The following is a 26,104-nucleotide window of genomic DNA, read 5'->3' on the forward strand; positions in this document are numbered from 1 at the left end:
AAACTGTGGTTATTCCAACAAGTATCAATTGTGTAAATTATAGTTTAAACTATAATTTAATGAAACAATAAACTACGGTATGTTTTATTAAAGCAAGTTTGTTCTTGTCAAACTGGCCTGACATAATGACAAGCGCAGCAATTTAAATTTGAAAGCAAATTCCTCTCCTCCTTTGGTTGAAACTATGATTTGCTGTTATTTCTACACCAGAGGACAAATCACTTTTTATAATGGACCACTTCCCACATGTTTCTGCAGGAATATTGAAAGATTCAAGAGCACAGGCAAGTATCTAAACCACCACTCACTTTTGAACCTTGCCATTTTCATCACAGAATATATTAACCAAACAGAAAAAGGGGAGGAAAGACTGCTACCAGTGACATTGACCCTAGGTTTCAAAAGCACAAATGTCAGAAAAGTTAAAGTGCAGTACACACTCAGGCTTGCTAGAGAGATTGAAAACAATAAACAAAAATGATTTTTGGTTCTTTGCATAGCAAAAGAAAGAACAAGGAAATGGTAAGGCTGGTGTGTGGAGAAGATAGCAAAACACTAACAAGGGGCAAAGAAAAAGCCGAACTACTCAACACCTTCTTTGCCTCAGTCCTCTCCCAAAAGGCAAACAGTACTCAGCCTGGTGAAAATGGAGTAGATGATGCAGTAAGAGAAATGCAGCACAAGATGGGTAAAGAGGTAGTGCAGGAATACCTAGCTATGCTAAATGAATTCAAGTCTCTAGGTCCAAATGAACTGCATCCAAGGGAATTAAAAGAACTGACAGAAGTAATCTCAGAGCCAATGGCCATAAACTTTGAGAATTCCTGAAGGAGAGGTGCAAGCAGATTGGAGAAAGGAAATTGTTGTCCCCAACTTCAGAAAAGGGAGAAAAAGGACCCAAACAATTACCACCCAGGCAGCCTGACATCAATATCAGGAAATACTTTAGAGCAGATCATGAAACAGACATCTGTAAGCACTTAGAAAGGAATGCCATAATCACTAAATTAACATGGGTTATTCCGAAACAAGTCATGCCAAACTAATCTCTGTTATAGTTACAAGCTTAATAGATGAAGGGAATGCTGTGGATTTAGCATATCCTGATTTCAGTAATGCTCTTCACAAGGTCCACCATGGTATTCTTGAAACAAGCTAGTTAAATGTGGGCTAGACAATGTGACTGTTAGGTGGAATTGCAATTGGCTAATCAACCAATCCCAAAGGATGCTCAGCAATGGCTCCTCTTCACCCTGGAGGCAAATGTCCAGTGGGGTGACACAGGTTTCTGTCCAGGGCCCAGTGCTATTCAATATCTTTGTCAATGACTTGGATGAAGGTATATTGGGCATGCTTATCAAATTTGCAGATGACACCAAATTAGGAATTAATAGTCCAGAGGACAGGAGCAGAATTCAAAATTACCTTAACAGGTTAGAAAGCTGGGCCAAAACTAACAAAATGAATGTTAACAGGGAGACATGAGGATATCGTAGTTCAGCAGTAAAAATGAAATGAACAGATATAGGATGGGGGACACCTGGCTTGATGGCAGTACATGCAGAAGTGTTCTAGGAGACTTAGTGGACAACAGGCTGAACACGTTGGGAATACTTTGACTGTCTATTCCTGCATGGCGGAAGGGGGCTGGACTGGATAAGCCCTTGTGGTCTCTATGATTCTATATAGCTATGGAAGCAAAAATGATTTGGGCACAATGAAAATTACATAAAAATAATTTAATTAACATACCTATTTTACATAATCACTTATACAAGCATCAGGAGCAGTAAAAGCATTCTTCCCTTTGATTAACATGGTTAAAATATTTTTAAAACAAGATGTTTTTAACCAAATATTGAATGTGAATAAGTTGTTACAATTTTACATACAATAAACATTACAAAGCCATTTCTATGTGCATTTATGATGGCACAGAATGATGAAACTCTCTCTGCAACATTCAAAACTATGTTGCGTCAAATATACAATATTATTTCCTCAAATACAAACTCTTAACTGATATGCCTTGGTGAGTTTTTTTAAAGGAATGCAGTTTACAGTGTTGTCCTAAGCCACCTGCTCTCCAGCTGAAATCCCATTTCATTCACACTAAGCCAATTCACACATGATGTTTTCCATCTGGATGGAATCTTAACAAGTCCTCTTCCTCTTAGTGGGTATAAAATCTGAAAATAGAAATACAAAAAGAAGTTATTATCCCAGAACTCAGCACGCAGTAGAAACAAGACCATTGTTATATAGTGCAAAACTGCCCTATTTTGTAGACACCAAGAATAAAAAGGCCATAGTTGATAGGACCAGGCTGTCTAGCTTTCACAGTAGCCTTCTGAGACATCTCCAAGCCTCACTATTCTCCACTGCTCTGCTTATGTCTTGTAAATTTAGGACCATGTCCTCCCTAATTGAGTCTATCCATCTAGCTTGCCGTATTCCTCTTTTTCTACTGCTTTCAACCTTCCCTAGCATTATTGTCTTTTCTAGTGAGTCAAGCCTTCTCATGATGTGGCCGAAGTACAATAGCCTCAATTTGATCATGTCTTTTTGGCTGTCCATGATATTTTCAGCATTTTTCTCCAGCACCTCATCTCAAATGAGTTTATTTTCTTTTTATCTGCTTTCTTCACTGTCCAGCTCTCACATCTGTACAAAAAACCCTGGTGGCACAGTCGTGAAATATCAGTACTGCAGCCACAACGCTGTGAGTTCAAACCCGCAACCTGTGCTGGACGGGGTCACACTCTCTCTAAAGGATGAAGTATGAAGTTTGAGAGTACTCCTGGATCCGTCTCTACAGTTGTCATCTCAAGTAGATAACACCACTCCAGCCCTGAAGCCAGAAGCCTGAAGCCAGAGCCAGCAGCAGCAGCAGCAGCAGCAGCAGCAGCAGCAGCAGCAGCAGCAGCAGCAGCAGCAGCAGCAGCAGCAGCAGCAGCAGCAAGCTTCCCCACACCATTGGGACTTAAGCAGAGGCAAGGCAAAGGCAGAGGCAACAGCAGCTGAGGAAAGGGAGCGTGGCTTTGGGTGAGATATTTATACCCTCCCCAAACACTCCTTCAGGAACACCACTCCAGCCCTGAAGCCAGAAGCCTGAAGCCAGAGCCAGCAGCAGCAGCAGCAGCAGCAGCAGCAGCAGCAGCAGCAGCAGCAGCAGCAGCAGCAGCAGCAGCAGCAGCAAGCTTCCCCACACCATTGGGACTCCTCAAGCAGAGCTCGGTGGTTGTGGCAGAGGGAGAGTTGTGGACGCAGTGGGTTCCCTTGAGGGCCCAGGGAACACCACCACCCTCCCAATTCAGTGGGGTTTGACCTCTCACCATCTCACCTGAGGCCGGGAATGTGGCAGGGGCGGCCATTGGAGTTGTGCTGGGGAATGGGAGGTATGGTTGGGATAGAGGGAACAGATGTTACAAAAGAAGACGGGATCGCTGTCTGAAAGCTATCCCGTCTTCAGTTCCCTCTGTTTCTCAGGATGGCTTGGAGAGCAGACCAACCATTCCACAGAACCTCACTCTTCTCCTTTGCAATGCCAGGTCGGTAAAAAACAAGACCCATATCATCCAGGACCTCCTCCTGGATGAAGATGCCGACCTGGCTTGCTTCACAGAGACCTGGCTGGGAGAGGATGGCACTGCTATATGGGCGCAGGCCCTCCCAGCTGGGTACTCTGTCAGTGAGCAGGTGAGGGGAAGTGGGCGGGGGGGCGGAGTGGCTCTAGTCTATAAGAACCATCTGACCTTGGCCAGGATACCTGTCCGGAACACAGTCCATTTCGAGTGTATGTACCTTAGCCTGAAGACCAGGGATGGTTTGGGGATTTTGCTAAGTCTACCGGCCACCCCGTTGTCTGGCAGACTCCCTGACCGAGCTGACACAGCTGGTCTCTGAGCTGCTGTTGGAGACCCCCAGACTCTTAGTTTTGGGGGACTTTAACATTCCGCTCGAGACCAGTTTAACAGGTGCAGCTCAGGAGTTCATGGAGACCATGACAAACATGGGCCTATCCCAATTGGTCAAAGGGCCCACACATTGTGCAGGTCATACACTCGATGCGGTCTTCAGTACGGAACAGGAATATCCGTGGGCGGAGGTGGTAAGTACCTCCGCATTGTCATGGACGGATCATTTCCTGGTCAAGACGAAACTTAGAGCCAATATCTGCCCCACCGGGGGTGGCGGACCCATTAGAATGGTCCGCCTTCGAAGGCTGATGGAGCCCATTGGATTCCAGACAGCCTTAGAGGGTTTAATGGTTGGGAATGCCGGTGATCCGGTCGATGCTCTGGTCAATACCTGGAACACCGATCTTACCAGGGCTATCGACATGATTGCTCCCAAGCGCCCTTGCCATCCCGCCCCTAATCGGAGGCCCTGGTTCACACCAGAGCTGAGGAAGATGAAGCCGTTTGGACGACGGCTAGAGCGCAGGTGGCGGAAGACTCGACTCTTATCCGACAGAACTCGCCATAGGAACTTTCTTCGTTCCTATCGCGAGGCAATACGTGCAGCGAAGAGAGCCTTCTCCTCTGCACGTATTGTGTCTGCAGAGTCCCGTCCAGCAGAGCTGTTTAAGGTGGTGAGGGAAATGACGCAGGTGACCCCTGCGCCAAATCCCTTACTTAACCCGACGACGGCCTGCTGTGACGCGTTTAACAACTTCTTTGCAGACAAAATCTCTCAGATAAGAGCCGACTTAGATGCCACCGTTGAAACAGAGTCGACAGGCGAGGCGTCCAGTGACTCCGCCGATGTAGTCATACTGGATCAGCTCCAATCTGTGAGTACTGATGACGTGGACAAGCTGCTTGGTAAGATGAGGAAGACAACTTGCCCTCTTGACCCTTGCCCATCATGGCTGGCCGTCCAGGGGGGGGGATGCATTGATGAGATTCCTCACGGATATCATCGGTGCATCCTTCAGGGAAGGACATGTTCCATCTTGTTTAAAGGAAGCGGCGGTTAGGCCGCTCCTGAAAAAACCTTCCCTGGACCCCCTGGATATGGAGAATTATAGGCCGGTGTCATTGCTGCCATTTTTGAGCAAGGTGATCGAGAGGGCGGTTGCCCTTCAGCTCCAAGCTGTCTTGGATGAAGCCGATTATCTAGACCCATTTCAAACTGGCTTTAGGACAGGCTTTGGGGTTGAGACTGCCATGGTTGCTTTGACCGACGATCTGCGTCTGAGCATTGACAGGGGGAGTGTGACCCTGTTGGTGCTCTTAGACCTCTCAGCGGCTTTTGATACTATAGATCAGGGGTAGGCAACCTGCGGCCCGCGGGCCGGATGCGGCCCGGCGAGGCCTTGGGACCGGCCCCAGCCTGGTCCTGCCGCCGATTGCCGCTGGGGCCTTTGGCCTCTCGCGCGCAGGGGCAATTGTCTATAGACGCCTCAGAAACATGCATTTATATTAACATTTTTTTAAAAAATCAGCATTTTTTTTGCATGTCCTCCACTTTTTTAAAAAAAGTGTCCACCATTTGAAATTATTGTCCTACATTTGTCCCAGTTTATTTATTTATTTAAATTTTTAAAAAATTATTTAATTATTTATTTTTTGGCTTCGCCCCCCCAGTTGTCTGAGGGACAGCAACCCGGCCCCCAGCTCAAAAAGGTTGCCTACCCTTGCTATAGATCACGGCATCCTCTTGGACCGCCTGAAGGGGTTAGGTATCGGGGGCACTGCTTTGCAGTGGTTCCGGTCCTTCCTCTCGGGCAGGTCTCAGAGGGTGCTACTCGGGGACTGTAGCTCCAGTAAGAGGTACCTCACTTGTGGGGTTCCTCAGGGGGCTATTTTGTCCCCGATGTTATTTAACATCTATATGAAGCCGCTGGGTGAGATAATACGGAGTTATGGTGCTGGGTGTTATCAGTACGCTGATGACACCCAAATCTATTTCTCCGTATCTCGTTCGTCGGCCTCGAATTCCGATGGCATCTCTTCTCTCAATGAATGTCTTCAGGCGGTAATGGGCTGAATGAGGAAAAACAGATTGAAACTGAATCCAGACAAGACGGAGGTGCTCATGGTAGCGGCCCTGAAACCAAGAATTGGGTTGCAACCTCCAGTCCTGGATGGGGTCACACTCTCCTCCAGCGACTGTGTTCGCAGTCTGGGGGTGCTCCTTGACTCGTCGCTCCTGATGACAAATCAGGTAAATGCGACGGTCAGGAGTGCCTGTTATCAGCTTCGGCTGATACGCCACCTGCGCCCTTTTCTGGAAGTAAGGGATCTCGAGACAGTTGTACACGCGCTGGTAACCTCACGCCTTGACTTCTGTAATGCACTCTACATGGGGCTACCCCTGTGCTTGACTCGGAAATTACAGCTGGTTCAAAACATGGCAGCCAGGCTTGTGTCAGGTACATCTAGGAGGGACCACATTACTCCGGTTTTGAGGTCCCTCCACTGGCTGCCTATCAGCTTCCGGGCCCAGTACAAGGTGTTGGTTATCACCTTTAAAGCCCTAAATGGCTTGGGTCCAAGCTATCTTAGGGACCGCCTCCTCCCGTACAATCCTCCCCACGCTCTCCGGTCCTCTGGGAGGAACTTACTGCAGCCTCTAAAATCTAGGCTTGCAGCGACCTCCCAGAGGGCATTCTCTGCTGTCGCCCCCAAACTCTGGAACGACCTGCCAGATGAGATCCGTCAGATAACATCATTAGACAGCTTTAAAAAAGCTGTCAAGACAGATCTCTTCCAGCAGGCCTTTCCAGATTAACCATCCCGGCCCAGGTTCCCAGGTTCCCTGATTCCCTCATTCCTCCCGTGGCCCCATCTTAGTGATGGTTGAGGATCAACAGAGGGATATCAGGGTTTTTAGTTTTAATTGCTGTTTTTATGCTTGATATTGTGTTTTTAATATGTTATACTATTTAATACTGTCTTAAGGGAGGGAGGGATAAAGGGTTTTTAATTGTCATATTTTATATTTTACTGTTGTTAACCGCCCGGATTGGTTTGCCAGAGGGCGGTATACAAATAAATATTATTATTATTATTATTATTATTATTATTATGCGACGGCCAGGAATGTTTGGTACCAACTTAGGTTGATACGCCAACTGTGTCCCTACCTGGACCAAAAGGATCTTGAAGCAGTGGTACACGCACTGGTAATCTCTCGTTTAGATTTCTGTAATGCACTCTACATGGGGCTACTTCTGTACCAAGTTGGGAAGCTTCAGTTGGTTAAAAATGCAGCAGCCAGATTGGTCACCGGAACACCTAGGTCTGACCATATAACACCAGTACTAAAATCTCTTCATTGGTTGCCGATTACTTTCCGGGTGCAGTACAAAGTGTTGGTCATTATTTTTAAAGCCCTACATGGCTTGGGACCAAGTTACTTGAGGGAACGCCTCTCCCTACACAATCTGCCCCGCACTCTCAGAACATCCGGAAAGCAACTACTGGAATATGCTAAGACCAGGTTAATAACAACTTCCCACAGAGCATTTACTGCCGTAGCCCCCAAGCTGTGGAACGACTTGCTGGAGGAAATCTGTCTTTTTACCACCTTAGATGCCTTTAAGAAGGCACTTAGGACGGTTCTCTTCCGGCAGGCTTTAGGCGTTCTAGTGGATAAACCAAAGTGTCCTATTTCTAGAGCTGGGATGAAGGGAGGCATCCTTGGTAGAAAAGCTTAATATTCCTCAGTGGGACAATGAAGGAGGGCCAGGAGATTTATTGTGACTAGCAGTTCTGTCCCGGGATGCTGCCAACACACAGTTGATAAGAGCCTGCTTGCAAAAGGAAACCATGCCGAGCTACCAAAAAGCAGTTCCTCAAGTAACAATGCCAAACGACGTCCGAATAAAATAAACCACTAGCCAGTCCAAAGTTCAGGATTACAGAGAGCAATACTACCAGTCCAGTCCGAGGTCAGAGGGTTGGTCAAGGTGTCTGGTCCAAGGTTAAGGATTCAAAGGCAGTCAAAGGTCTAGGAAGCCAGAACTCAGATCCAGCAGCTTCCACTAAAGAGAACCAATAGACTGACAAGAGACCTCAGCATCTGCCAGGTGTCTTATATCTAGCTCCCTTATCACAGCTGCTGAGTGGCTAATGAGCATTTCTCAACAAACCTCTTAGAATGCTGAAGGCACATCCTTTCTGATCTCTTCTGGCTGAAGGTAGGAATCTCAATGCTCTGCTGCTCTATGTCTCCTGAGTCTGGAACTTCTACTGGGGCAAGGCTGGGTGGTTGAGACCCAGGCTCCACTGGAGAAGATCCCATAGAACTAGGGTCTGGCTGAGCCAAATCCACTGGGGCTGGGAGAGCAGAGCTGGGACCTCGCAGGGCAAAACTGGGGACTGGCACAGCCTCAGGTTCCTCCTGTACCTGGCGATCTGAGTCCTCCTTGTCATCCTCCAAGTCCTCCTCGTGGCTGGCCATGACAAGTTTACAAACAGTAATCTTTGGGTGGGGGAGATTCTGGCAAAGAACTGTCCCACTAGTCCACACAGTAATTTCCTCCTCTCTCCCTAATCCCTAACTGCGCTCTCATGGTGCAGTGATTAAATGCCAGTACTGCAGCCATAAGGTTGTGAGTTCGATCCCAGAGCTCCAAGGTTGACTCAGCCTTCCATCCTTTCATAGGTCAGCAAAATGAGCTTGTTGATGGAAATTGGCTTACAGATTGTAAACTGCTTAGAGATTGCTGACTTCACTGGAAAGCGATACAGAAATGTAAATGCTATTGCTATAACACACACCAACATACCCTCATCAGAGTACTGGTCAGTTTCTTCTTCTTCTTCAGCATCATCCTCTGTTATCGTAGGCATGCTCAGACTCATGATACTTTGCTCCCCTGTAGGCTGCAACATGGCTGCAAGGATTATAGTAAGATTAAAGAGAAATTATTTCCAGTTCATTTCCATACCCAAGTCAGCAGCTCATACATTCTTCAGGCATCCTTTTACTTCTGATCTTCTGTTACATGGGAAAAGAATTAATTTCTGCTTTCAGTATCTTGGATAAACCCAAATCCTATTGTCAGTCCTGATTACAGGCAATCCAGTGAGCCAATGGGATTTATCTATTTATCTTTCTTTCTTACTCCACTTCTCTCCCACCACAGGACTCTATGTGTTAACTTAACATTCAACAATTGATTTGATGGGTATGAGCTACTCTAATTGGGACCAAACAATACGTTTCATCCCATAGTGTTGGTAAAAACTTTGTATCATTTCAGAACTCTGCCTTTTCTGTCTCTCTGTTTTGCCATCTCACCTTTACAAGATACGTATTATTTTTCCTTATCTATAATGGCCATATTAACTGTTGACAAATGTTTACAGCAGAACCAAGAATGTACATTTAAACCATAAGAGGTTATCTTCTCACATTCTATGCAAAGCTGTTGCCTGAGAAATCAGGAAAGAAACTACAAATAATGTATGTGAGACACAGCCTGGAATTCATGTTATTTAAAAGTTATGGCTAAATCAAGCTTGGTCCTGTTCACCAGACTCCATGGCCAATTAGGAGACCTTTTCAGGTCTGTAAGCCATTTAATATCATAAGTGCAAAGAGAAGTCTTACAGATGAACATCTTCTCCAGTGGTTCATCACAGAAGATGGCATTGCCCTGGTAGTTCATCACAGAAGAAGGTACTGGCACCTTTCCTAAAGGCAAGAGCAACCTATTCCTTTGCTTTTAGAAGCCAGGAGCTAAGGTGGTAGAGATATTCTTTCAGTGGATTTATCAGAACATTTATCCTGCGGCTTCACATTCAAAAATAAGTTTATGTCAGATGGTAGATATACTGCTGGGCAGCAAAACCCACAATATGCCTTCTGTCATTGGTATGTATAGAACTTGCACTTAAGCCCTTACACATGATTGCTCCTACTCTTCTCTGCTGATGCTTAAGATGGCTGCCAGTACAAAGCCTCCACATGATCACCAGAAGCATGCTGGACAGGAGGGAGAGTGTGAGCAGCCACACAGACAGGAAAATTCACATAATCTTTCCCATGGCATATGATAACTCCCAAGCCATATGATGGTTTAGTCTGACCCATGTTTGGGCAATACCGGTATAAGCCAAGGAAGATAAATCCTGAAGAATTTTGTGTTTCTCCAATTTACAAGGAGTCGTGCATGCTAAATACATCTTTACTTTACGGTCCCAAGATAAGGAGTAGGTGGGTGTGTAAACAAAACAAAACCACCATAAGTTTACAGCACAGCCCTATAAACTGAGTGCATACAGCTTCATTAACAGGAAGGTGACAGATAGGATAATACATTCATCTTTTTCTAACAGACGCAGTATATAAGTGCATCATGACATACCAACAAAATACATATAATGAAGGTGCCAGAGCACCTCAAAGGGAAAGGAGTTCTATAACTGAGGGTCCACCACACATTCATGCATTACAACCCCTATAAACTTTGCAAAGTAGCAGCACTGATGACAGAACCTCTGCTCCTGCTTTTACTACCCAGAATAGACTGTAGGAGAGAAGTTGCTCTTAAGAGTGGGGCCCTATGTAACTTATGTTACAATAGGCACCCTGAACTAGGCTAGAAAGCAAAGTATTAACAAATGCAGGTAGTAAGGAACTTCCCCACCATACTCCTATGATGCAAGCTACCTCTAGTTTTCAGAGTTTCATTTTTCCTTCTTGGTTGTAACTTCTGTCCAACTTTTTTAGCTCTAGGTGATGTCTTTTTCCCATGATCTGATCCCGATTCAGAAGACTCTAGCTTAACTTGACGATGTCGTCTTGACTTGGAAGCCTTTAAAAAAATTAAATAAGCAACAATGGAAGCTAGCTCTAAGTAGTATATATACCAGTTTATACAACAATTATCAAATCGTATTGTGGGAATTTATTCATAACTAGTATTTGTAAACACTTACTGAAGCAACTGTAGAGTATGATCTCGATTTGATGTCAGCTAATGCTCTGGCTCTTTCAGATCCCTGAGAAGGAAAAGATCACCAGCATTACTTACACTTTTCCCTTCTATACAGCTCCTACCTTTCTTTAATTCCCCACCCACCCCAAATTATTATTATTATTATTATTATTATTATTATTATTATTATTATTATTCTTGACCAGTCTCCCTTCTCCTCTATCTAGCAATGTTTTTAGCAGCATCAGCACTGGGAGGATGAGAAACAAGTCATGCCAGACTAATCTGATCTCTTTTTTAAAATAAAATTACCAGCTTGGTAGATGAAGGGAATACTGTGGATATAGGATATCTTGATTTCAAGTAAGGCCTTTGACAAGGTCCCCCATGATATTTTTGCAAACAAGCTAGCAAAATGTGGACTAGACAATGCAACTGTTTGGTAGATTTGTAATTTGGTTGACCAGCTGAACCCAAAAGGTGTTCAACAATGGTTTCTCTTCATCTTGGAGAGAAATGATCACTGCGGTGCCACAGGGTTCTGTCCTGGGCCTAGTGCTATCACTTTATCAATGAGTTGGATGAAATAATGGAAGGCAAGCTTATCAAATTTGCGGATGGCACCAAATTAGGATAGCTAATACCCTAGAGGAGACGGTCAAAATTTAAAATTTATTTATTTAGGTATTTATATCCCGCCCTTCAGCCCTAATGGCTCTCAGGGTGGCTTACATTTATTATTTTTTTAACCAGACAGTTCCCTGCCCGCAGGCTTACAATCTAAAAGACACGACACAAAAGGAGAAGGGAATGGTGGGGGGGAGGGGATCAGGTCCAGCATTCTTCTCTCCCTCTGAGGCCTGGACCAAGGCAGATGGACCGGAGGGAGGACTCTTCTTCTTCCAGGCAGGCCTGTTGGACCTAGCCTGCCTCTCCCCTTCAAGATGGTGGCTGAAGGGAGGGCTAGTCTTCTTCGAGGAAGGCAGTTGGAGCTCGCCTGCCTCTCTCTCCCCTTCAAGATGGTGGCTAAAATGACCTTAATAGATTAGAAAGCTGGGCCAAAACTGACAAAATGAATTTCAACAGAGGGAAATGTACTGGGGGGGGGGGGGATGAAATGTACAGATATAGGATGGGGGAACACCTGGATTGACATCAGTACATGTGAAAGGGATCTAGGAGTCTTAGTAGGCCACAAGTTGAACGTGAGTCAACAGTGTGATGCAGCAACTTTAAAAGGCAATGCAATTCTAGGCTGCACCAATAGAAGCATAGTGTCAACTGGCCTTTTTTATGATGGAGAAATCTATCCATATTCTTTCCATATTATGTCTGCCTCTGGTACCAAATTTTCTGTTCAAGAAACAATGCCCAGGAACATGTCTACACACGTGATACAACTAAGCTAACCATTTTCATTTACAGTTGCTTTTCAGGAAACAGAATAGCTTCATTTCAATAGCTTGCCCACACAGATGTTCCTCTAGGGATAGGGACTTCCATTTCAGAACGTCTACCTAAGGGAGATTCGCCCTACCAGGGCAACAGCAACTGTCTCAAGGTCAGCTGCATTGTGCATATGACTGACTTTGCACAATTTCCTACTCCTAGGAAGGGGACAGAATTGCTCTCCAAGACAGTTCCTGAACTCTTGGTTTTGTGTTGTAGAGCTAACTGCATAAAGGACCTCTTATGCTAGGCTATATTATTGTCATCATGATTTTCTCCCAAAATTGGGATTTGAGAAAGCTTACAATTTTAAAGATGAACAATACAGATAAAACCTACCTCAAAATGAAGATTAAATATGGAATTAAACTGTTCACAGTATTCATTAATATAATAAATAATGCAACATACATTAGAAGCATTTCTATAGTGCACTACGCTGATGTTGTGGCCTACAAGCTGCCCCACAATTTCAGACATCACAATAAGCAAATTTCCTTACTTCTGACTCTTGTGAAGAATGTCCTCTTTTAGCTGTCCCTTCTTCAACTGTAGTAGCCAAGAATGACTCCTGAAAAATACAAGATTTCACCATGAAAGATGACAAGAAGACACAGGCCTTGGTCTAGAGATGGCCTTGTTCTAGGCAACTTTGGTTGAAATCCAGCACTGTCCCAGTATGCACTACTAGCATGGGGGAGCTTTCTCCCCACCACCACCACCTCTCCTAGCAGTCTTCTATGATACCAAGAAAGGGATCCCATCACCAACAGTAAGCTTTAAGGGTACAAAGGCTGGGTAGGCTCCCAATCCCAAGTGGAATGATAGCATTAGCTAATGTCCAATTTATGCCAAGTAATGCAAGCAAATCATGAAATGGATGGAGTGTGTAGAATGCACAAGTGTCTCTGTACAGGATGCTGGCCAGGGGATTGGCTACAGTACATAAATGGAAATGATGGTTGCTCCCCTGCTCCACAAATAGTACAATCCATCATTAGCTTCTGCACACTAAAGTGTATCTCTTTGGATCTATCTCTTGCAACAAGGTGGAATAGAGAAGTAGCCACAAACATTATAAAACAGTTCTAAACATTCTGAGTTACTCTCGTCTGTCATCATGATTTGGATGGCCATCAGATTTAAAGCCCTAGACTGCCAGTGTTGTGTAGCAGCCTCAGTGTTGGACTAGGATTCTGGGAGATCAGGGTTTGAAGCTCCCTTTGGCCATGTAAACTCACTGGGTGACCTTGAACAAATCATCTTCTCTCACCCTCAGAAGAATGCAATGGTAAACCCCCACTAAATAAATTTTGCTAATAAAACCCCATGATAGAGTTGCTATTATGTCAAAAACAACTTGACAGCACACAAGAGCAACTAAAGCCCTAAACCAATTCCTGCCTGTATCTTTTCAGTTTCATTTCTAAGCAACCATCAGACTCAAGACTGTATTATCTACATGAAAACACTTCTTTAATATTTGTACTGTTTAATGCAGCACAGTGGGAGGCTAGAAATCTTTAATTCATGCCTCCTAAGTAGTCCAAGGACCCATAAAATTAAAGGCATGCATTCATTTCAGTGGAAGGGATAAATAACTGTGCCCCCACATATTAATGTACATGCTCCATAGAGCTCTAGAACAAAGTACATGCAATGCATAAACCAAGACTGCACATCCAAGATGCACAAAGCAGCATTCTCAATTATAATCCCAGTGAAGAACACCTCTCTTCAAAACTTACCTGGGCTTTTTTAGGAGAAAAAATGTTAAGACCTGAGCGAACAAATCTGGCTTTTGGTTATCATGATTCAGCCACTGCTGGAAACATCAATGTATTCCTTGTGTGGTTGTTGTTGCTTTCTTTTGTGCTGTTTGACTTACCTGAGAGATTTGTCTTTGGGGTAAAGTACATTACACATTTAAGTGACTGATTCCAACTTCTAAAAAAGAAAGGGCTTTCAAGTCATTTAAATAACCTCAAACAAAACACAAGCAAAGTAAGATTACCTACCATCTTATTCTTCTGCCACTGCTCGTATTCTAAAAATATATTCATGAAATTGGTTGGGAATTCATCTTTTATTAAATTAATAGCCCTGTCTGGTTGAGATTGGTCTCTGGAGATAAGGCACTTCATTTGTTGATAGTGTTCATGAACATTCTTTGTTTCCTTAAAATGATAAACATATGTGTCTGTCAGGACAACTTTTCTAGTTACACAGTGACATTTTCCTAATTCCTGACAATAAAAAAACCTGAACATCCCATAATGAATGCCCCAGTAAGAACTGAGACTCTTGTCATATTTTCATTACTCTTTATGCCCTATTGTTGCTGTGTTTCTGCTTCCATGGCTTTCATGCTAATATCTGTGTTTACTGAATCCTGTTGTAGCACAAGTAGAGTTAACACTTATTTACATCTGATTGACGTCTCAATGGACCTACTTTAGTTAGGACTATGAATGTGTTTGTAGCCACCATATTTAATCTTCATCCTATCATAATGCTGGATTTATGCATTACGCCTATATGCTTTCCAGTAGGAATAAAACAGAGTTCCAGAAAAGAATGCACTGAGATAAGATTTTGGAGTAGCAGGTTGACCAGGTACAATAGTGAAAATGCTACTTTAAAAAAAAGCTCAAATAATGAAAGATGGCTACAGTTGGATTGGCTAGAGAATCCCTGTTCAAATTTTATTGCATTTATTGCAGATATGCTTCTGTTTGTGTTTGGATTTCTCAAGCCCTCCTTCAGCATCCTCCCGTGGTAATGCTGCTAAAAAACTTCTAGCTAGACAAAGGACATGGAAGAAAGGGGGGCTTGGCAGGCATAGAAAGGCCTGTTGTCTGAGGTATGCCTGCACTTCTATGAAAACCATTTCTTGGATTTTACAGCAAATCTTTTGTAGCATTTCCCTTTACCAACAACCTGAAACAGATGTAATACTGTAACCTGGCTCTCCAAACCAAGGGAATATGGAGTGTGCTTTGACCACATAAACTGTAACCTGGCTCTCCAAAGCAAGGGAACATGGAAAGTGTGCTCTGACCACATAATTTTAAACTCTGGTTAAAAGTGCAATTGCAGCTAAAGCAAACTTTATCCTACAAAGGGAAGGGGGTAAAATTCGTACAGGAAGAGAACATTATCAGCTCACAAATGCTCCTAACGTGCTAAAATAAATAGATAAGGGAAACTCCAGCCTGCAGGAAGCCCAGAAGATTCTTCTCCTCTTGCCAAGGCTCTGCCCCCTCCTTCAAGCCTCAATCAACTAGAGAGATTAATGTCAGGCAACCTGCATTCCCCTATGAGAAAATAATCTGCAGGTAGGGGGACCCCACTGTTATCTTCAGAATGAAACCAGAGATACCATCTGGATTCCTGACCACCCCACTTTCATTCCCCACTGCAGATGAAAGCAGAATGGGGAAGGAACACCCTTTTCATCTTGTATAAGACTGGAGATAGGATAAGCATGCCTTACGAAGCAAGAAACAGAACTCTGTGCTGCCTTAGGCATGGAGAAAGGGGAAAGCATTTCTGAGGATGAGAAGGGCATGAGATTAGGCACACTGGTTTTAATCTGGGTAGCATGCCATAATTTATTCTATGGAGCCCAGGGGATCACAGGTCAGATCTAGAAAAGCCTCTGGTTCCAGATGATGGCTGTCCCCACCACCACACAATCTGAACAGCTAGTAGCTCAATCAGATGATGAGCAACTTCAACAGAGCAGCCCGCATCTCATCTGGAACTGATAGACACCACAGAGATATGTCCATCATTTACAGGGTGCTAGCAGGATAAGGATCAATAGCAAAGAAGCCAATGCCTCTTAAATAGGAAACATAAGGCAATCAAGCATCTGATAACTCAAAGTGAGGCTGCTATAAATCCCAAAGTAGCTGCTAGAAGGTTTTGTTGTTCACAACTGTTTGTTCTCCCTGGCTTTTGTGGGCTTCCTGCTTGTGAATTTATTTGGATTCTTGACCTCTAGACAGGCTTAGGTTTTATATCTTTTTGCTCCTTTCCCCTGTAGCTCTGGTTACTGTGATACTTGGCTTCTCATGATGGATTTTGGAATCGCTGAGACCTTGCTACTGGGCGTCCACTCAACTGTTGATTTCCCATATAACCTGTCTCTCTTGGCACTGGTGGCCTTTAGACAGAGGACAGATGGTTACCTGGGCCCCCAGCACCAATCTCCTTCCCTACTCCTGTCCTGATCAGACTGAAGAGACTACAAATGTTTTGACTGTACCAGGTTGTGTAGCAGGTTCACAGAAAACGTAAGTGGGGGCAATTTTGTAAAAAGCAATCCATGAGACTAGCTTTTTTAGGACTGACTGATGTACTAAGCTGTGAAAACTAAAAAGTGAAACATCTGCTCTAGGTAAGTACTGGTAAAACATACAATTAAAATTCAGGACACTTTTTTTTGGTAAGCCAACACACAGTAGAGCATGTAGACAGAACAGCAGTATTTTTAAATTTATTCCTTTACTACAGTTGTTGCAACACATTATATGTGGAAGACCACAAACCAATACCTGTAACAAGAGAAAACAATGAATAGATAAGGACTTACAAAAGAAGCTGCATACAACAGCAGTGATAGAAGAACAAAATAATATAATGATACCTCTAAGAACTCCTCTGGGTTAACCATAGCAACTCGATCAGTTGGATCCCTAAATTCACTCTTCATCTCAGTTTTATCATACATGTTCTTTTTTGTCCTAAATGAAAGCTAAACAGAGGGTCACATCAGGAATGAAAATAAATAAGGGAAAGTTCAATATTCAAACCCAGCAACTTAATGTAACTCCACTGACATTTCACACATTATCACATCACGAAAACCGTTTCGACAAAGTATGTACTGCTCTTCTCAGAATCATAACAAGGTAAATATGTCTTTAGAACAAAAGTGGCATCAGGTAGTCATAAAGAAATCTACCAAGCTCCTAGAAAATGAGAGCAGCCAAGCTGTTTTTCAATTACAAATATGATATAATCATTTCATGCCAACCAACCCTTAAAGTGACACTTTGTTCTACACTATCTTGTATTTTTAATTAAATAATACATTGTAAAAGTACTTCTCAGTATTCTATCACCATTCCCATGTCTTTAAAACAGAAGTTTGTCAAAGTGGAGCCATGCACCACAGGCCGTCCCCAGGGACGTTTCTGTGGCCTCCAGGGGTCAAAAATACTTTTTTACAAAAAAATAAATAAAATTAAAACTGTTTTTCCTACCCAAAATGCTCCAAAATGTTCACTGGGGGCATGGGGGGCATTTCTACCCATTATGCCGCCCCCCCCCAGGCCAATTTAGGCCCAGGAGAGGCCTTTTTTGAAACCCAAAACATAATGAAATGTCTCTTAAAGGTGTTTGGGGAGAGGGAATATTTTTTTTTGTGGGAGCAGGGGCACAACCTCCTAGCCTTCCACAGTTGCCCGCTCCTGCTTTAAAAAATTACTCTTCCCCTTATCCCAGGGATTGTTGATTCAGACTAAGGAGAACAAAGATCTACCAGCCCTGATTTTTTTCTAACTCAAGCTGCGACCCACAAGGCTGGGGTGTCTGTTTCCATCTTCTGTATTTACCCCTTCCAACTCAGCACCTAATTCCAATGGTTTAGCAAACTAGTTTTCCCATTCACTTATTATGGCATAAAAAAGAAGGAATGGCAGGCATCTCCCAAACAATTCTCATCAGCAAATTCCTGGAATTTTCCCTTTTCTCTCAGGGAAATCCAAGTCTAGAAGAGCATTTAATACAATGGAGACATCTGAAGGCTGGTTCAATTGTGAAAGAAGAAACAAACACTCTATACCCATCCAATGTTTCCCTACACCATACATTAGTATTACAAGGGAAACCCAAGGACCAAATAAGAAAGCTGTACAGCGCGCCCTTCCCTTACGCAGGGGATCCGTCCTGGACTTCCACCCCCACCCACTGTGTAAGGGAAATTCCATGAATGCTTGAGTCCCATTGAAAACAATGGGGCTTGTACTTGTGGTGCGGCATGGCACACGTGCCATTGCCTTTTCCAACGCGCAGCTTTTAGCATATGCTGAAAGTCGTGAATAGCACACCCGCATATGACCTGGGCACACTGTATTTATTGCATAATATCTAGTTCTGCTTTATTGTCCATGTGACAATATGTGATGTTTGTTAAAGCAAAGAACATAACCTGAAGCACGTTTGATAACAGAATGGTAACCGAATCTGCTTCTGCTTGAAGGAGGGAGCTCCAGGTACACATCAAGGCAGAAAGAAAGACAGAATTCCAGATAATGAAACGCCAGCAGTGCTCTTTGCAAGTTACAAACAAAAACTAATTAAAGATGTGAAAACTCACCAATTTTGGCATTGCCGTGAAATAAAATGCTTTGTCCGTGCGAAGTTTCCTGAAGACATAAGCAGCATCATAATGTTGTGCATCTAACAGTTCCTGCTGGAATTTAATGACTTCTGCCCAATCCTTGAGAGCAACCCTGATCTGAAATAGAAATATAGAACTATTTCCTCAAACTTAAATCAGAAACATAGCCTAAACACAATGTTCACATTAATAGCCTATATTGCTAACTGAAAGAATTGAAATACGCTGCTGCTGTTGTTATGGTGCCTTCAAGTCATTTCCAACTTGTGGTGACTCTAAGGTGAGTATTCTGGTCACCAATTATTCAGAGGAGGGTTTGTCTTTACCTTCCTCTGAGTTGGGAAAGCATGACTTGTCCAGTGGCATCACTTGGGGGGGGGGGGGGGGCAGAGTGTGTAGTCTGCACCAGGTGACATCCTAAGTGGGGGGAGGGGACACCACTGCTCCTCAAAGACCTACCCCCTTTGGCAGAAATGGGATGTGGCATTCACCCACTTCCCTTTAAAATGCTTTAAGACATGGTGGGAGTGGAGTGAAGTTCAGTGGGAGGAGAAAGGAGAGGCTCCATATTTTTTTTAAATTAAAGTTTTAAATTTCAAAATCTTAAATTTATTTTCAAACCGATTTTTTAAAAAAATTATCCTTTTTACATTTTTCTTTAAAAACATCACATTTTATCCAAATCTTCACTATATATATGTAAATACATTTAGGTTGTGTATATCATATTGTAATTTGAAGGTGTAATTTTAATTTTTCTAGTTGTTTATGTTACAACTATTAGCATTACATTCAGTGATATAGGGGAATTATGATTTATGATTAACATTAGTGCAGAAAAGCATTACTAAGGATTCTGTATGGTGTGAAATGGGAGGTGGTTAATGGGGGGGGGGGGGGGTGACACCATGAGTTACGCACTGGGTGGCAGCAACCTTAGTGATGCCACTGGACTCAAGGTCACCTAGTGGGTTTCCATGCCGGAGCAGCAATTCAAACCCTGATCTCCACAGTTCACAGTTGTAGTCCAATGCTCAAACCACTACCTCATACTGCCTACCTATCAGCATTTAAATGCACACAACTAACAACTCCTCCTTGCTGATGCAGCAAACCTAAACTGCAATATTTCAAAACAGGGATCATTGGAACTCAGTTAACCAAAAGCTCCCTGATGCAAAATGTTCATTGTAGACAAAAAGCTATGAGATCAGAAAGAAGAGTTCTCACTAGACTTCTCTGTGCTATACTGTTTTTCTTATAGGTGGGAATTTGCTCTAAGGAGCAGTCAAGTAACACCCCCCCCCCCCCGCCACTGCAACCTAGGCTTAAGCTCCATTTTAAGTTTTATATAATGGTCTATCTGCTGCAACAGATTGCAGAGGTACCAGAAATAATCTTTTAAAAAACATTAAAGATATAAATATAGACATAAGCAGTGGAGATATCAAGCATGTCAAATGGTCTAACTATTTATTTTATTGCTTTATTTATTATTTTATTTAATTAATTTATATGCCACCTTCCTCCCAGAATGGGATAGAAGTCATGATTACTACTTCTACAATCACAAATATAAAAAGTCCACTAGGGATAAAACTAACAAGCTTTGTTGTTGTGTGCCTTCAAGTTGGTTCTGACTTATGGAAACTGTAAGACAACCCTATTGAGGGTTTTGGGATTATTGGGGTTTTTTTTTGGGGGGGGGGTTGGCAAGGTTCGTTCAGAGGGGGTTTGCCCTTGCTTTTGTCGGAGGCTGATAGACTGTGACTAGCCCAAGGTCACCCAGTTGGCCTACATGGCCGAGTGGGGATTCAAAACTTGCTCTCCCTGAGTCCTAGTCACATCCACTATTAGATCGTGCTGGCTCTCTGTATCCCAGTAGGTTTTTAACTAATTTAAAAAACACAGAGAGTGATTATTATTATTGTTGTTATTATTATTATTATTATTCAACATTATATATATATATATATATATATATATATATATATATTCATCTTTAGAGCATCTACACTAGCAGTGTGGCATAATGCTTAGGAGTGTTTCACTGGGACTTAAGAGTCCAGGCTCAAGTCAACAGTGGATCATGGAACTCAATTGGGTGCCCTTGGGTCAGTCAATCTCTCTGGTAGCCTAACTTTCTTTACTGACTGTTGTGAGGATAAAATGGAGAAGCGGAGAGCCATGTATGCCATCTTGAGCTCACTGTAGGAAAGGTGGCGTGGTATAAATTTATTGAAGATGGAAAGAAAGAAAATGGCCAAGACAGGCTGAGATACCAGATTGCCTGAGACCACTTGCAACAAATTTACAATGAGAGCCTGAACCCATGGTTTTTCTCACCTACAGCTCACATCCCCACCTACTATTACATAAATCCTATTTTAAACTGCTACGGTTACTTTGTTTCTATTACTACAGCAAACAAAGGTCAGCAGAGATAGTAAGGGATTGAAAGGAAACAGGTTAAAGCATGACTTACCTTCTGCTTTGGTTTACACAACTGTGTGTTGTACAATCCATACAGAAGATAGAGGGCCCCAACTCGAATCTGGAAAGTGTAAGGAGGCAAGAAGTATGGCCACACCAGAGCTAAAGCCTCTTTGGTGAATTTAATCTGCTCCGGAGTCCTTATTTTACCACTGGACAAAAGAGAATAGAGAGAAAAATCAGGGGAAAAATAAGTTAACCTTAGTATTACAGAATAGCTCATGTTAACGGCAGAAAGAAAGTGAAGGGGGGCACAAAATCCATCAGGAAATACAAGCAGTGTAGAAGCGTTGAATTTTAATGGTAGTGAGAAAGTCTGAAGACAGAGAATGTGGTTCAGTTTTTCAGGCAGCATCTCCCCGCATCCCCCACCATCAGCTATGTCTGAAGCTGCAATACAGCAGTATATGGAAGCCTACAAATTGTTCCTCCCCTCCGTCACCATGCAAGAGGGGCAGAGAAAGAACATGGAAAATATAAGCCCACCTCAAGCAACTATTGGCATCTAAACCAGGATCAAATCCCACTCTTCACTTTCCATGAAGCCTGCATAGCTATCTGTGTATTTATCTTTGTAATTGCAGTGGTCCCTCTACATTCTCTGGGATTAGGGGTGAAGGACCCCCGTGAATGTGGAAAAACTGCAAATTAAAAAAAGACACCATTCTTTTTAATCTAAGAGAACACCTCTCTAGGAATCTCCAGGTCCTCCAATGCAACTCTATGGTCAATATCTGCCAGACGCTGATCACAGCCACATGCTGGAGGACCTGCAAGCGCCTAAAGAAGATTTTTCTCTGAACACCTAGGTTTTCCAGCATAACTCTATGGTCAACTTCCAACAGAATTGCGCTGGAGGACTTAAGAGATTCCTAGAAAGAACATATTAATCAAACCTGCAAATCATCAAATCCACAAAAGTCAAAGCTGAAAATGTGGAAGGAAAAGTATTATTTTTCACGTTCTGCATCATCAGCTGCAGTTTATAAAAAAGGAAGAAATACCCCATTGAACACACCATAAATATGAATACAACCCATAGGTATGAAATAAGGGATAAACTCAAGCGTGGGCAAAAGGCAGATCAAGATCCACTGGTTGATCTCAGGACAATCTGACGCAGAACAAGACTCTGAGCTCCCAATGCAATCCAGCAACACCTGGAAGAAGGGGTGCCCACACGTCTCCCTGAAATAACCCTTGAGGAAAAATACATATAAGACAGTGTCTTATTTCTGGGGGAACATGGTAATGCAGTTTGAGTGTTGGACTAGGAGTCTGGGGGCAAGGGTTTGAGTGTTGCTCAGCCACGAAACCCACTGGGTGACCTTAGGCAAGCCACTCTCTCTCAGCCTCAGATGTGGGCAATGGCATTCCTCTTGGGTGAGCCACACACTCTCCGCCTGAAGTGGAAGGGAATGGCAAACCGCTTCTGAAGAGCCTTGATCTGTTTTGAATTGTATTATTCCTGGGCAAGTCACTCTTTCTCAGCATCACAGGGCAAGGCAAGCCACACTCTCTCAGCCTCGGAGGAGAGCAATGGCAACCCCCCTTAAGAAAGTTATGTTTGGAATGGTATTACCCTTGGGCCAGCTACTCTCCCAGCCTCAGAGGAGGCCAGGAGGAGGCTGAATGAGGCCATGTGTGAAAAGGGATCTGGGAGTCCAAGTAGACCCCAAGTAGCACATGAGCCAACAGTGCGATGCGGCAGCTAACAAGGCCAATGTGATCCTAGGCTGCATCAATAGAAGTATAGCGTCCAGATCAAGGGAAGCGACAGTGCCACTCTATTCTGCTATTCTAAGCAGCATTTTCGGGAAGGGAAGCGAAAAGGGACCCACTAGAACACAGTGTGGAAGCGCTGCTGCCTCCACAAGGCGGCGAATTCCTCGAAGCGGACGGTCTCGGCCTCCTGGAAGCGCCCGAGCAGCGCCTCGCAGTCGGTCCTCAGCCCCGGCCAACCGCTCATGGCTGCGGCCGCTCCGAGAGGAGGAATGCAAAACAAACCGGCTTCCCTTCGCTTCAGCAAATCGGAGCTCTGGAGTGCGCATGCGCGGCGCAGCCGACCAATCACAGGAAACCAAGTTAACCCTTTCTCTGCCGATTGCGTGGCTCCCAATCCTCCCGCTTCAGAACTCTCGCGACGTTTCGGCTCCCTTTTAAGAATTAGAGCGAGTGGGCGGAGCTACAGCCGATCAGGGCGACAGCCCTCCCTCTGGCCCCGCCCCTTGTTCTCTTTTTTAAAGAGACAGACACATTGTAGCCACTAGGCAAGTACTGTATTCCCCAATGATATCCTATTGCCAAGTCCCCTCTGGTGCCACAACAAACTACAGTTCCCAGGATTCCCTAGCATTGAGCCAGGGCAGTTAAAGCAGTCTCAAACTTGATTCTCAGTGCTAGGGAATCCAGGGAATTGTAGTTTATTGTGGCACCAGAGCTCTCTGACAGAGAAGGTTAAATGTCTCCCAAAAGTACAGTTCCCAGGATTCCCTAGCATTGAGCCAGGGCAGTTAAAGCGGTCTCAAACTGGGCTATTTCTGCAGTGTGTTTTGGGCCTCAGACAAGAGTTCTCTCCACAGACCCTGAAATGGCCCACCCTTCAGAAGACATGGCCATCCCTAAGAGCAGCAGGGCCACAGGAGCAGCTCCATCAACACCTTCAGAAAGTTGTAGGAAGAAATCCCAAAAGGTGGGGGCCCTGAGAGACAGTGAGAGGTAGTGGTTTGAGCGCTGGACTGTGACTCTGGAGACCAGGGTTCGAATCCCTGCTCAGCCATAGAAACCCACTGGGTGACCCTTGGGCAAGTCACACTCTCTCAGCCTCGGAAGAGGGCAATAGCAAAAAACCCTCTGAAGAAACCTGATTATGTTTGGAATGGTCTTATTCTTGGTCCAGTCGCACTCTCTCAGCCTCAGAGGATAGCAATGGCAAGTCCCCTCTGAACATACCTTGCCAAGAAAACCCCATGATAGGGTTGCCTTTGGGTTGCCATATGTTGGGAACGACTTGAAGGCACACAACAACAAATGGATGGGGTCAGCATAAGTCGAGAGCCAGCTGGGCAATCCAACTATTGGTGCACATCAATGTGCGCGCCGGTCTGTCCGCCTTCAGATCCCCCATCGACCCAGTTAATTTCACAGGGATTTTTCTCACGCAAGGAATATTCCAGAGGTAGTTTTGCCAGTTCCATCCTCTGCAAAATGGCCGAGACTGGGAGAATCCATGGCTGCCTGGTGAATCAACACCCGGGTCTAGGGCTGCATCCATACTGCAGAAATAATCTGGTTTGACCCCACTTTAACTGCCATGGCTCAATGCTATGGAATTCTGGGAACTGTAGTTTGTTGTGGCACCAGAGCTCTGCATCTTAGTCATGCTCAAAATGGGGGACATTTTGGAATTACCCCGGACAGAAGGCTGGAATGGAGGATATGTCCTGGAAAAGGAGGACTTCCTTGGAGGGGGTGTAGTCCATGAAAGTAACTTCCAATCTCAGGAGGGCAGCAAACTGGAATAAAGGACAAAAGAGCAGGAGAGAGTGATTGAACTTTCTCCCCTCCCTACCCACAATTGTAATCAAAACTACCTTCCCCTTTTGCTTTTCCATCTGTAAAAGGAAATGTGACAGGTCTGTCTCTCTTCCTCCCCATATTGAACAGAAGCCTGGGAACAGTGACTTTGGGTGCATCCGCACTGCAGGAAATAAAACAGTTTGACACCACTTTAACTGCCATGACTCTATCCTACAGAATCCTTGGATTTGTAGTTTGGCAAGGCACCAGACTTTTCTGGCAGACCAGGCTGAATACCTCACCAAACTGCAAATCCCAGGATTCCACAGCCATGGCAGTTAAAGGGGAGTCAAACCGGATAATTTATGCAGTGCGGATGCAGCCGAGAGTCCTATACATCCAAAGGGTCTCTGATGCAGTGGGTCTAGGGTTACGTTAGTTACTTCTGGTTTTTTTTTTTTAATGTATGTTTTTAATCTTAATTTTGTGCTGTTTTAACTGGGTTGTTTTAATTGTTTTTTTAAATTTCTGTTGTAAAGTTTTTCAAGTATTTGTTTTTGTCTTGTGAACTGCCTCGGGACACAACACCACAGCCCTAGCCTCCCTGCCTCATCTTTTTAAAAGCTAGATAACCCAGTGGCTTTCACCACAGTGAATTAAGGCATTCTGTGAAGAACTGCTTTTTTGATACACCCCGAAATCAACATTATTGGGAGATTGCAAGTACTGTAAACTAGATTTAGAGAGAGAATTCAAAAATATAGCTGTCTTAGGAGTATATCACATGGAGCTTTTTGGAGATTTTCCGGCTCAGTTCTGAAGTGACTGCACTTCCAACGATGCGCATTCACGACAGAATGTGAATGTGTTATCAGACGCCATTCCTTTCTATGGGAGCTCCTTGCGAGCTGCTTCCACAGTGATTCCAAAGTGACCCCTCATTTTGGTAAAACCGGGGAAAAAGTGACTTCACAGAATTGGCTTCCAGGCTCACTTCGATTGGACTGCGAATTGGTCTGGTGTGGAAAAGCACTCTGATGTCACCCCCTTGGCCCCTTGCTCCATCATTCCCCTCCTCCTCCTTCATGCCATCTTGCCCCCTCTGCCACCCTGCAACCCATCCCATCATTCCCATCATCCCCTGCCTTCTCCTGCATCCAATTCTGGCCCCAGTGACCCCTGCCATCCATCCCATCATCCCCCGGCTGCTCCTGCAATCTCACCTTCTCTGCCAAACTGCCATCTATCCCATCATCCTCTCACTGCTTCTTCACTCAATGAAGGATGACAGCTAAGGACAGGAGTGACTCCGGATCTGCATTGCTAGAACAGGA

The 26,104-nt window shown here is 44.1% G+C and overlaps 1 protein-coding gene across 1 annotated transcript; it reads right to left on the bottom strand.

The window, feature by feature from the left end:
* Positions 1-1,771: 1,771 nt before the first annotated feature.
* On the bottom strand, positions 1,772-23,329 carry SNAPC1 (small nuclear RNA activating complex polypeptide 1). The gene is made up of 10 exons (XM_089522756.1): positions 23,093-23,329; positions 21,244-21,403; positions 18,735-18,875; positions 17,001-17,108; positions 14,365-14,523; positions 12,849-12,917; positions 10,899-10,961; positions 10,630-10,774; positions 8,741-8,848; positions 1,772-2,189 (listed from the first exon to the last, which is right to left on the bottom strand). Exons 1-10 carry the CDS (start codon positions 23,218-23,220, stop codon positions 2,155-2,157), a joined length of 1,116 nt encoding a protein of 371 aa, XP_089378882.1. The 5' UTR covers positions 23,221-23,329; the 3' UTR covers positions 1,772-2,154.
* Between the last annotated feature and the right edge of the window lie 2,775 nt (positions 23,330-26,104).

Source organism: Sceloporus occidentalis, unplaced genomic scaffold (genome assembly GCF_023333645.1).
Source record: "Sceloporus occidentalis isolate IW3139 unplaced genomic scaffold, rSceOcc1.0.p SCAF_4, whole genome shotgun sequence".
Taxonomy (NCBI): domain Eukaryota; kingdom Metazoa; phylum Chordata; class Lepidosauria; order Squamata; family Phrynosomatidae; genus Sceloporus; species Sceloporus occidentalis.